The sequence below is a fragment of the Aythya marila genome (genome assembly GCF_965140915.1).
Source record: "Aythya marila genome assembly, chromosome: Z".
NCBI classification, from domain to species: Eukaryota; Metazoa; Chordata; class Aves; order Anseriformes; family Anatidae; genus Aythya; species Aythya marila.
Window position 1 is genome coordinate 37,384,904 of NC_139080.1, and position 13,152 is coordinate 37,398,055.

General features: G+C 38.1%; 1 protein-coding gene across 1 annotated transcript in view; it reads left to right on the forward strand.

Moving 5' to 3' along the window:
* Positions 1 to 13,152, forward strand: part of FOCAD (focadhesin) — a 123,134-nt gene that overhangs the window by 78,274 nt on the left and 31,708 nt on the right. The window contains exons 23-25 of the mRNA XM_082783788.1: positions 9,123 to 9,215; positions 11,360 to 11,448; positions 12,436 to 12,477. Coding sequence (XP_082639914.1) covers positions 9,123 to 9,215; positions 11,360 to 11,448; positions 12,436 to 12,477 — 224 coding nt within the window. The remainder of the gene's footprint in view (positions 1 to 9,122; positions 9,216 to 11,359; positions 11,449 to 12,435; positions 12,478 to 13,152) is intronic.

The following is a 13,152-nucleotide window of genomic DNA, read 5'->3' on the forward strand; positions in this document are numbered from 1 at the left end:
TTCAGACATACAGTATCATGTGTACCATGCTGAATTTGGCTTCTTCTGCCTAGGTCGGTTTTCCGGATCTGTCTTACCTGAACACTTGCACATGCTGGCATATACATAAAATTTATACCCTGCCAGAGGGATGTGATACAACATCTCATCATTTTGGGTCCTTTGTACTGAAAAGAACACAGAAATTAATAATCGTATCTTTGGACCACAGTGACACCACATGGGTCGTGGTAGCAATTTAGACTAGATGGTGCACAGACAAAAGCCAGTCTGCACCAGACGAATTGTGATTTAGAAATCCCTCCCTGTGCTGCTTAATGAAGGTAGTGTCAACAGGCTTGTAAAGTACCTTAGGTGCCATGACCTCCCTTCCTACCCCCCAAAAAAAGTAATGAGAGATCTTAAGGCATCTAATCAAGTATGCAAATTTAATAGATTTTTTTTGCATTAACCTCGTTACTACTAAAGAATGAAAGCATAAACTGGAGATGATATCCCTCACCATGAGAGGAGCATGCAGATAAATTAATGAATGTTTTCTAACTGCTTGCGTGCTGTAGAGGAGGGCAGCAGGGGAAGTCCACAAGAATATTGACAAGTGTAATTGGAGCGGATTCAAATTAATGAGTAATGAATGAAGTGTAGGCTTGCATAGAATCCAAAAATAAAAGCTTTGCCAGCGGAGTAGTTGCTTCATGTAGTGGGACCTGGGTTCAGTGACAAATATTCTGGAGAAAAATAGACGTTTAATTATATGATAATAAAAGACATGTATTAAGGCATTACATAAGCAGAATTACAATGTTGTGAAGGTCAGTTCTGCTGTTCTGTTGATTCTGAATACTGGATTTTTTGAGCCTTGTGAGTCATATGTCCTCCCCCAAATAAACTACTGTTTTGTAAACACTAAACTGTTCCCCTACTAAAACATCGATTAAAATCTCTGGTAAAAATTAAAATGATGTGTTTGTATACTAGCACTGATTTAAAACATCCAGCAGCTCAGCAAGAACTGACCTTTCGTGAGCTAGCAAATTAACTTTTGAATCATAGAAACACAGCCTTAAAATGATTTGCTTTGACAAAGCATGTTTTATGTGAATGTGGTGAACTAGAGTTTGTAAAATTTTAAGATACTTAATGTAATATTTCTGTCTTGAGTCATCGTCATATATTCATGTCAAAGTCAGTTTATTCAAGGTGTAGTAAAACTAAAAAGAAACTGAAGTTTGTTTAAAATACATAAATACTAACCATCTTCAAGCAATCTTAACTGTACCCTTTTGGTGATAATTCTTAAATATAAAATTTAAACTAAAATGTATTTTTAGTTCTTTCAGATCCCATGTCTTTTAAATACAAAAAAGATCTTCTTTCCTTCATTTCCTTGTACATATAAACAGATGGAGTCAATGTTTTCAGGAAAAGGGTATTTGGACCATTGACTAGAACAGAAGTCAATTCCTAAGTTCATCTGACTGATTTTCATGCTTTTTAGTATTAATTTAGTTGTCAGTGTTCTTATGGGGAGCAGATTTTAATGGTAAAAACAAAGAGCTTAAATTATAAAGCTTAATAGTAGCGGCATTGGTCTACAAAAACTATGTCAGTAGTACCTAATCTTTGTTTTGTGCACTGGCCAAAGGAATTAACTGTTTCTATGAAGTCATTGCTTCAGATTTCAACACAGCACATTAAACAGTTGGTTTTGGTTTTTTATAGGTTTAAGTTACTGGAATGTCATTTCATTGCTACTGCTCTGACTTTTTTTTCTCTCTTATAGTTAGAGGCATTTTAAGCTACAAAATAAAAAAATATAAAAAAATAAGCATTTTATTAAAAAGAGGTCTTATAGTTGCCTCTAAAGCATTGCAGTCAGCATAAAGTTACAAGAAAATTGTCACATGCATGCAAATGCTATGAAATGAGAATTGCTTGGGAGATAGCAAACATCCCCTTATTTAACCTGTGGAATTTCTCAGCAGTTGTCATTTCCTTAATTAGGGAATAGCAGTCATCAGTATAAACACCATAGTGGGATAATTAGGTTTGTGTTTCTTCACTGATTGGATGTGCACTCACAGAATATGAGTCTGCAGGTTGCGTATCTGTCTGGATCTCTGTGTGCTTAGTTGTCATTATTGCACTTAGATTTTTGAATACTGTGACACTGGATGCCGCTTGAGGCAACCTGTTTTAATTTTCAGAGATTTGTTATGTGTAAAAGTATGATTCATGAGATTGTGGGGAAAAAAAAAAAGATTTGTATGCAGTGGAAAGAATTTCTTCATGTGTGTTTTAAAGTCTGTAAACCATACAATTAATGCAGACCTGTTTTTAGCTCCCATTCAAATCTATCAGCAATAACAGTAAGGAGGCAATTTATGGTTAAACCTTAATGGGCTAGACAGTTTCTATTTTCTAGGTGTTATCCTAGATGAAGGATTGGAGACAGCAGTAACATCTGTCATAATGGTCAGATGAGGGATGAGATACAGGAGGGTCTTTTTAATGTTCTTTGACCTGGTATCTCATGGGAGGCAGAACATACGTTCAGTAGACAGTGGTGCATTTGAAATCTGTATTTCTCTTTCTCAGTCACTAGTGACTTGAGAGAGGAAGATCATCATTCCCCCAGAAATGGAGATGTTTGATTGTTTATTAAACACAGCTTATTAAACTCTTGTTGAAAGGACTTTTAAAGTTACTGTAATCACACTGGTCAGAAGTCACCCAGGTAATGTTTTCTTTGTTTTCTTTAAGGCTATCTGGACCATACTGTGCAAGAAATCTCTGAGGTTTATCACAGTCACCTGGGCTAGGTTAGCCAGTAATTACTTGCAAGTGTTTCAGCCTTTGGAGTAATTCTTTGTAAGGATTTTGGGGAATAATCTCTTAACAGCTTCACTTACCTTTTAAAAATGAATGAGGATGAAGAGTCACATGTTCACATCATGCACCATGTGTTTTGGTGGTTCTGTGCATGTATGTTTTGCATTAAAGGAGATAAAGCTGTTAGGCCTTCAGCTAGCTACAAAGCTTTTATTTCTCTAATGGAGGTGAAGAGAACAGTTTATGCTACATACAAAAATCACATGAGGCAGCCTGCTTTTGGCACACAAATGTGGTAAATAGTGACTTTGACAGTCTGAAGTGGTGAAGTGTTTTTAACTTAAGAGGGGAGGATAGTCTTGCCTGCGTATGTTTGTCAATACTGAAGTGCTTGCTCTGTGTTGGAAATCGAATACTTATATACATATATATAATAATTAACACTTGTAGGCACAATTGCACAGTTGAGTATTACTGGTGAATTGTATAATGTTAAAATACTGCTTAACAAATGATCATGTCTTAAGTACTGTGCATACTCACAGAACAAGTCTTACGAGGAACAACTGAGGGAGCTGGGGTTATCTAGCATAGAGAGAAGAAAGCTGGGGGAGACCTTATCTCTCTCTCACAACTACCTCAAAGAAGGTTGTGGTGGGATGACAGTTTCTTCACACAGAATCATCTAGGTTGGAAGGGACCTCCATCCCAAGCAACAAGTGATAGGACAAAAGGGAATGGCCTCAAGTTGCACCAGGGGAGGCTTGGAAAAAATGGAATTATTTTACAAAAATGTCTTCGCTGAAATTGTTGTGAGGTGTTGGAGCGAGCAGGCTGCCCAGCAAAATAATTGAGTCACCATCCCTAGAAGTATTTAAAAGACACTTAGATGTGGTGCCATGGTTTAGTGGTAGCCTTGGCAGTGCTAGGTTAACAGTTGGACATGATGATCTCAGAGGTCTTTTTCAACCTAAAGGATTCTATTATTCCAAGAAACGTCCTCAGTTTTTATTTTAAGGGCATTCATTAGGTGTGCTGTGATGATGTGAACCTTCAAGCAGTAAAGTGGAAAGCTCCTTCTCTATCTTTCCTGGTTTGATTTTAATGTAATCAGGAGATTCGAGGACTTATTCAAACGTTGTCCCTGATGCACCTCAAGATGGTAATTGGATTTTCTAGAACACGATTCTCTGTAGTGTATTCATCTGTGCCTAGGTACTTCAGTGGATGTGTGGTCATTCTTCCCTGCTGGCAGCTGAACTCTATCATAGCTTCTCTCTCATTCTCCCTCCTCAAAGGAAGAGGAGGAGAAAATGTAATGGAAGAGAGGACTCAAGGGTTGAGATGAGGACGGGTAGATTGTTCACCAATTATTGTCATGGGCAAAACAGAATCAAGGAGAGAGACTAGGGAGATTAAAATAATTTAATACCTATCACTAGCTGAGCAGCACACCGAGAAACTAAAAGCAAACTAAAAACACCTTTCCCCTACCCACCCTCTTCTACCTCCTCCCCCTGGTTTGTGAAGGGGAACAGGGAAATGGGGGCTATGGTCAGTCCCTGATGCTTCATCTCTGCTGCTCCTTCACGGTCACTCTGCTCCCCGTGGGTTTCCTCCCATGGATGCCGTCCTTCCCAAATTGAGCCTGCGGGGGCTGCCTACAGGCAGCAGCTCTTCAAGCACTGCTCCCACACGGCTCTGTACCATGGGGTCCCCAGGAGCAAACTGCTCCAGCACGGGTCCCCTATGGCAGCAGCTGCCCCCAGACCCTCTGCTCCTGCATGGGCTCCTCTCCGTGGGCCACAGCCTCCTCCAGGTCACATCCACCTGCTCCACCGGGGGCTCCTCCACCCACGGGCTGCAGCGCGGAGATCGGCTTCGCTCTGCTTCTTCAATGACTTGTGTCTGCAGTAATGTTTAGCTCTCACATTTTCTCACTCCTCTCTACCAGCTGCTGTTCCGCAGCAATTTTTGTGTTTGTTTGTTTTGTTTTGTTTCTAATCCACATCTTCAATCTGCTCTCCCAGGGGCCCAACCAGTCTCTCTCACAGGCTCAGCTCTGGCCAGCAGTGGGTCCCTTTTAGAGCCAGCTGGAGCTGACTCTGACCTGACATGGGGCAGCTGCTGGGCTCTTCTCACTGAGGGACACCCCTTCGGCTCCTCTGCTACCAAACCCTTGCCATGTAAACCCAATACAGGATGTAAATTCAGATTATGGACTAGTTTGTGCTGGCTTCCAGTAATTGGAATTCCACTATTAATAATACCATTATTCCGCTACTATTGAATGCATCTCCTACAGCGATGAAACAGTGTTCAGGAAATAAGTTTGCTGACAGGTTTTTGTGAACCTTCTCCTCAGTATAATGTGGCTTAGAGAAAGACAAGGAAGAGAGGCAAGTGTTTTCACACAAAAGAATACTGGGAAGAGTGGTTGGAAGTGTATGCATAGAAGTATGTTAATGAAGACCCTCTGAGCAAAATTTAAGAATCAAAGAGGTGCTACTTCACTTCTTCATTGATATGGAAATGTAATGCTAGTCTTATTTATGAAATCACTGGTGCCACACTTTATATGTCCCCTATGTGAGAAGGGCATTTAAATACATGCCAAGACACTTAATTAACATGATTAATGTCTCAAAGACGATTTCCATAGCCACACATTTGTTAAAGAGATGATCTGAACCTAGGGACTATCTGAATTGGTAAGGTTTTCTAGGTAGAAACCTATTGTGTTGTAAAGAACGCATTGTAATTCCCATTCTTTCTGCACAGTAAATGATTTTAAAATGGGTCATAAATATTGGTATCACAGTTTCTAAGACCTGAAGTTTGCACTTTAAGCAGTATTATCTTTACTAGATACCCAGGGAAACAATAGAAACAGGGTTTATTTCACTGTTACCTAAACTTGTTTTGTGTGCCCTCTGCTGGCAATGTCTCATTACCAAACAAGTAAACAATATATACAAAGATTTGTGGCAATACAAAAGGATTTGTGAAAGAAAACTCATCCAGATCTTGTCATGATGTTTGATTTTTATTGGGAGTGCTTTTTTTAGTCTGAAATGACTTTCCACTCTTGCAGAAGAGTCCACATCTTGTGCCATGTGTGTTCACTAGTGCTGAAGTACAGGAGCATGAGCTCCCTCTCCTGGATTTGGCCACCAAAGTCTCTGCTTGTGTGTCTTTTCAAGGAGACGTGTCCTGAAGGTTTTAAGCATTGTTCAACAAGAATAGATTACTATCACCTAATTCAAAGTGTTTTTCATTGCTTCAAATATCAGGCTGTAACTCTTCCTTGAAAGCTGCTTGACAGCCTGATATGGCTATACTGACTCCTAAGAACATCCATCGACCAGGTGTGGCAGGGTTTCACAACCACTTACAGGTGGTTCAGAAGTCTCTTGAGCATTTTTCCCTTTCCCACCCCAACACTGTCTTCTTACACATAAATTACACTCTAAAAAGAATCTGGATTTTGCTAATGTTCAGCTTTGTCTATGCTTGCACAGTGTTAGTTAACCAAGTTAACCAATGCTTAATGCAGCCAATATTGTGTGTTCACTGATAGAGGAAAAGTAAAAACAACTGGTATTCTGTACTGAAAAAGGGGGTGTCAACACAGTTTGTGATAATCTTTAGCATCATGACCAGTCATTTTCAGTATTAGATGATTTTTACTTTAGTGTTCTTTGCTTTGTGGTGCTACCGTGTCTTCTGTCTTCCTCTCATTCCCCATGTTCATAAAATGTTTAGTGCTATGAAAAAAGTTAATTCATCAAGAGCTGCTCAATAGTTCCACTGATCATTGAGTACATCTACAAATTTTAGGTAAGATGTACTGCTAATGCATTCCTGATCGGGCCATGTTAAATGCAACAACAGACATTAAGCTTTCTTTTTCCTGTGGGAGCAGCTCAGGTGTTTTGAAGGCCTGTTCTTTATCTGCTGGACAAGTGTAGATTATGTGATGAATTTCGTAGATGTACGTTCAGATTTGTCTGGTTTCTTGCTGAAGTCTAAATTAGTTTCAGACTGGAGGCGAAGTGTGAGATTGATGCTTCTGCAGATTCTGTGGGAACTTAACACAAATAATTCTGATTGGAGCCTGGGCTACTCAGCAACTTGCTGAAGAAGTTAATATGCAGAGGTGAGACAGGATCTGTGAATAAAATTTTGGCTAGTGTTACTAAAATAGTGCATGAACTAGTGTTATCGAAGCATTTAAATATGAGATGTGTTTTTCTGCAGGGTGTTTTTCTGTTGGCTTTGGGGTGGAGTATGTCCTCTCTTTCGGTTCCTACTTGTGTAGGAATATTAGTGCTTACTTGTAACTATTTTAACTTCACATGGTAGCAATGGCCATGGAGCTTTAGCATAGTCCTTTGGGTTTTGTTATAAGATCCATGTAAAAAAGTAATATTATTTGCTTTATGTAGACCACAAGGGGCATAAAACAGAGGAAGTGAGAGAGAAAGACGTAGGAAAATAATTAACAGGTGAGGCAAGTTCATTTGTTTATCTTGATTGACTGTTGTGTACAGAGGAGGTCACTGGAGCACAGTAAAGAAAGGGGACTTTTGCATACCTTGAGACATAGAGTGTTTCACATGTTGAACAGTTGCTAGGCTTCATAATAAATCAGGAGGAATAAAAAAAAGGAGAAATAGTAATCTTGCCAGGTTTAATCCCAGACGGTTCTTTGCTTTAGGCTTTGCACTATGTTTGATCATAGCTACAGGATGAGTTTTTCTGTAACTCAGAAAGCCTAGTGTGTTCCTTTAATTTAGAAGTGAAAAGCGCGGGCCTTAGACAGTGACTACTGTAATATATCCATCCCATCTCACCTCAGCCTGACATGTTTGCATTTCCATTATTAAAAACTTATTACCCAGGAAACTGCTGAGGTTAAATAACTCATTTCCAGTGCATTGATGATTGTGATGACATTTTTTCATCTTCTTGGTAGAGGCAGACAGTAGAAATAATTGGGTGGTATCAACAAAAATCAATTCTTTATTTCCAATGAAGAATACAAGGAGACAACATTGCAGCACCATTGCTTCTGTTACAGAGCTTTTTTCTTTTTTTCTGTGGCTTTGAAAACATGGCTATTTAAAAGGTGAGAACACCTTAACTCCTTCTTTATTTTAATAAAAAGTTGCTGCAATTAAAACAGTTATGGAGTGAGAAAAAAAAAAAAGACTATGCCAATTTATTTGTTTTGATGCACATTTTTGTGGATTCATGTAGTTTGATTTATAAATTCCATGATGTGCAAACTGGTGGAGAAGGTGCGTATGTCACACACCTGAGGTCTGGAAGAACAGTTTTTTGTGGCTTTGAATTTGTAGCCCATTGTGTTTAATCTACTACTGTAGTTATTAAGCTATCAATAGCTAGAAAATGGTTTCTTACTGAGATCACCCAACTCATTTTTGTTTTTCAACATGCTCTGAAAATGTCTTTAAGTCACTGTTTGTTATAGTACTTACTGGAGAGAACAACCTTGGGTTCTCATGGACTGTGCACATATATCAGATTGTACAGCTCACTGTTTGAGTCATTCTCTTTTTGTGAAGCAGAAACTGCCATGTCTGTGTGAGATTTGGAGGTAGGCAGGGACAGCTGTTGTATATTTATTTAAACAGTCCTTGAGGTAGTGTTGTTTTCTTCCAGTTAATTCTAAAATGGTGTTTCCTAGAAAGAAACTTTACAATTCCTTTGTTTATTATTTTTTTAACAATTATTTTCCTTAAAGGAAGTTTGAATTATGTACTTGGACATAATTATACCAACCCTAGTTAGTTATAGTGATTCCTTTTCAGTAGTCTCCCCAGTATTTAGGTTGTCATCAAAATGCATTTATTATACATATCTGTTTAAAACTTTTAAAGCAACTAAGATTTACAAGAGCGATCACAAGCATAAACTGCTCTGTTATCCTTGTTATGTATGCATTTTCGTCTACCAGTGCTACCATACTGTTGTGCTTATTGTCATGTGCAATTCCAGTGCTCTCTCTGGGATCAATTATCTAGTGAACTATCCGAAGCAAATAGTTTTGGCTGACCTGGGTAATGAAGTTGCAAAGTAACTTGATGTGGGTATAACCAGGAAGGAGAATAAAATATGTTACCTGTTTTTCTTTTATACAGTCATGTATACTGTCCATTGGGCATTACCAAAATACTGTCTGCAAACCACAGGTCAGAAAACATATGTTCAGTATACGTTAGACTTGCAGTAATCAATTCTACCCTTTCTGGTGTGTTGCACAGGTTAACATTCAACCTTCTGAATGGCATCGCTCTATACTACTGCCACAGTCCTGGTTAGGATTCATGAGTCGAACCTACAATGCAGTCCTACAGGTAATTCTGAGGTACAAAGTACTGTGCATACTAATGTTCATTCAAGCTGTATGGATTTTCATTTCTAACAGCAAGAGCTTCAATCATCAGTGCAGGTAACAAAAATTTAAAAGTAAAGCTTAATGTGTTCAATGCAAATTATGAAAAGAAAATAAAAATTGAGTTTTCAGGCAGCACAGTCTGAGATGCTTTGTACAAGTATAATTTCTGCTCACAGTTCTGGTTCTTGCAGCCTTTTTCCTATGTGAAGTTCCACTAAGGTCAGTTCCAATTGCAGGTGACTTTTTAGAACGGGAAATTTTGTCTAGACTTCTGTTCTATTATTTTGGATAGGAATTTTCCAATAATGGTACCACAAAATGATCAGAAGCTACTGAGAAATCATTAGTTGAATATAACTTCTCTTATTCAGCATGTAATGCTATCATATTGTAAGGACTCATCTTTGATTTTTCCAACTGATCTAATGATAGGGAGTACAGGAATTACCTTAAAACTGCTCTTTCATTAGGTTAGCTGACCTGGTAGATAGAGCAATGTTGGTTCTTTTTTTTTTTCATTTTCTTTTTTTTTTTTTTTCAGTAGAAAAATGACATAAAAACTAGTGACAAATTGCTCCCTTATAGAAGTCTCCCTTTGTACTGTTTCATACTGTTGATGTTTCCAGGTCACATCAGTGTTTTTCAGTATGAGCAGCTCAGGGTGCTGAGCAAAACAGAGAAGCTCTGACTGTTCCTTTGCTATGCAGTAAAACATATGCTTCTGTAACATTTTTTAGAAGAAATTTTACCTTGGACATAAGCAAACATCAGTTTCTAAACTGAGCTCCATTACAAAGCAGGCAGTCGCTTTTCAAATAGTAATTTTAGATATTAACCACAGAGCAGGCCATTGTTGCTTTTTTTAAAAAAAAAAAAAATTAAAATTAAAAAAAAAAAAAAGTACCCTGTATCTTTATTCTGCTTCATGTACTTCTATAGTACATTTCAATGAGACGGCCTAATGAGACTATAGTGTAAGCTGCATAGTCTTGATAATACATAACTCAGTATTTCTGAGCAGGTATACAGTAACCTTTTCTACTGTTTGGAGGCAGAGGTTTGTAGAGTCTGTGCTGGGTTATCCAAGCATACTCTTCACAGTTCACCAAAGTACTTTTTTTGAGGATTTTTTTTCTTTTGGATGTCTGGAAGTTCTCCTGTCTTTAGTATGTCTACTCAAATGATTAAGCACTTGTGCCAATTTGCACGTTCAGAATGACTGGGAACTCAGCTTCATGATGATCCTACAGTTCTTGATCAGTCCTGAAATTAAGCCAGTGTTTACTCGTTTGGGAGTATTGCAATAGATTTAAACATACTGCAAAGCCAAGGAATTTCTCATTGAAGGTTATGCTTCTGACAGCAGGGCATAATTTTTATGCAGCTGTCTCTATAGTCATTGTATCATACCTGTTGCTTTAGTCTCTGGGAGTGGACAATCACCTTTTGAGTGACATCTATATTTGGAGGATTGACAATCTTTTATTCTCAGGTTTTTATGAAACACAGCATATGTGTCTATTTTTCACTTAAGGCTTAATAACCAACTGTAGAGCAGCAACTGATAACCCTAACAAAAGGAGCTGTATTTGTCTCAAGGTTTGAGAATGAGCATAAGGCAAAGCTGCTTAATAAGTTTAGATAACACATGTGGCCAGAATCCACATAACCTCCTTTGAGGTACAGAAGAAACTGTAGTAGAAGGAGGCTGAGATCATAAGAAGGAAAAGGATGAGAAATTATTTTTTAAGTAGTGAATCAAGAGAGTATTTTTTTTCTTTCAGAACCCATTTTAGGTGCTAGGCTTCTCTATTTCATTCCCTGCTTGTACACTCTCCACTCCCAAAGGAAGCTTTTCTCTTTCCATAAATCTCTCAGTATCTGTGACCATTTGTGCCAGCTGCAGGTGCTTTTCTCACTCAATTCTTTTATTTTTTATTTTATTTTCTTATATATTATAGTGGGATCCCATGTCAAGAACAATGGGGTTCACTTACAAAGTAGCACTCAAGGGAAAGGTTACATCTGTTACCCAAGTGTTTGTGAAAAATTCTTAACATTGATTGGCCATGTAAGCTCTACTTATGACTTATGATTCTGCAGGGGAGACAAGCAAAGTTGGAGATGGACTTAAAGCAGGGAAAAGAGGATCTTGAAGATGTACAGTACAAGCAGTTTACAGCATGGCTCTGGTAAGGAATTGCCTGCCTGCTCTTTACAACTTGTAATGGCAAGTGAGGGGGCAGAAGGTGTAGACTTTAGTGTTAATGCTTTATTGTGTGAGTACTATGTAATTCTACGTTGATATTTGTCAAGTTGATGTCAGTGTTTCCAGGCTAAGTGGGTTTGAAACAGCATACTTAGATGGAAACCCTGACTGAATTTCTTTTAATGCCTGAGTAACATGTATCTCGGTGGATATGAATGTGTTTTATGAGGCATGCATTCTTAGACCTCTAATAATGTGTTATGGAACTGTGATTGAAATGTATCTTTTTGTGGAGGGTGACAGTCATGGCCAGGATTTATAAATAGGTATTGTATGTTGTGGTGTACAAGATACTTTTCCTCATCAAAACCTGACTAAGTAGAAGATTCACTGCATCTCTGCTTCTGTCTGAATGTGAACGTAAAACTAAGCAAATACAGGCAAGTAGCCTATTATAAATTGAGTACAGTCATATGTACAAAATTGCAACTACTCCTTTTGCTTTCGTTTAAATGGATTCAGTTTTCTACAGTCCTTAATAGCATAACTGTACATAGTTGGTTCCAGGAGAATCACAAGTGTTGTATAAATTGTTACAGCTGTCCGTTGCAAAACATTCTCATTTTATTATACCAAGACATAGTGTGGTGATTTGGATTCCGATGTGTAACAGTGCAACGAATAGATTTATGACTGTTGAATAAATCTGCATTTTGCAAAAAGTAGTATGAAACCAAATAAGGGCCATTTACAAAGCACTGGTAGTGCAAATTAGCATGAAGGAACATTGAGTGTTAGTTGAGCACTTCTATAATTTTAATACCTGTGATTAATTTGTGTGAAGCCTTCTAATAGCAATTTGAGATAACTGTTGACCTAGAATGGGCACATGTAAGGCACAAAAGGAAATCAGCTGAACTCTTGCTGTAATATAACAATGTGGTCTAAATTTGTGCTGTTTCTGTTGCAGGGTCAGAGATATGTTGACTGATGTCATCAAAGGTGCTTCAAAGTAAGAGCTACTTATTTGTCACAGATGAGAATAAGTTGTTTTGTGGCAGATGATGCAAAATATTTCCCACAACAGATTATCTACCAATTTCATGTTTTCACATGACTGCTGCTCAACAAAGGAACTCATCCTCACCTTGTTATTTAAGCATTTTACCGCTGCCTTTGTCTATTAGAAAGGCTGTTGGGTAATATTTTGAGTAAAGACTGTATAGAACTGTAGTCTCTTCTTTTTTAAACAGCAAACTCTGTCTGCCTCAAATTGAGTTGTGTATATAGAAATTGGCTGGTCTGTAGTGGACCAGTGGCCTTTCAAAACTATCCCAGTTTCTGTTAAGGTCCTGTGTCTGGAAGCCCACAAAGTCAAGTAATTACATGTTTTCAGATTGTAACAAGGTTGTTAATTTGATATTAGAATTGGCATGTGGCTTTCAGGCAGGAATGCGTGCCTTAACCTTCCTTCATATGGTAGCTTGACTTTCTCCTATCACTCTCCGCTAGCAGCTTTCTTCTTATGCTTTGCCCTTGGTTAGCCTGAAATTGACCACTTGCACCAGGTTAAGGAAAAGCATTAAAAGCAGTGATTCCTCAGAACATCAAGTGCTTATAAATCATAAAAATGTCATCCATGGAAGAGTTACAGTGAAAACTCATTTCAGTGTATTCTTGTAAATGA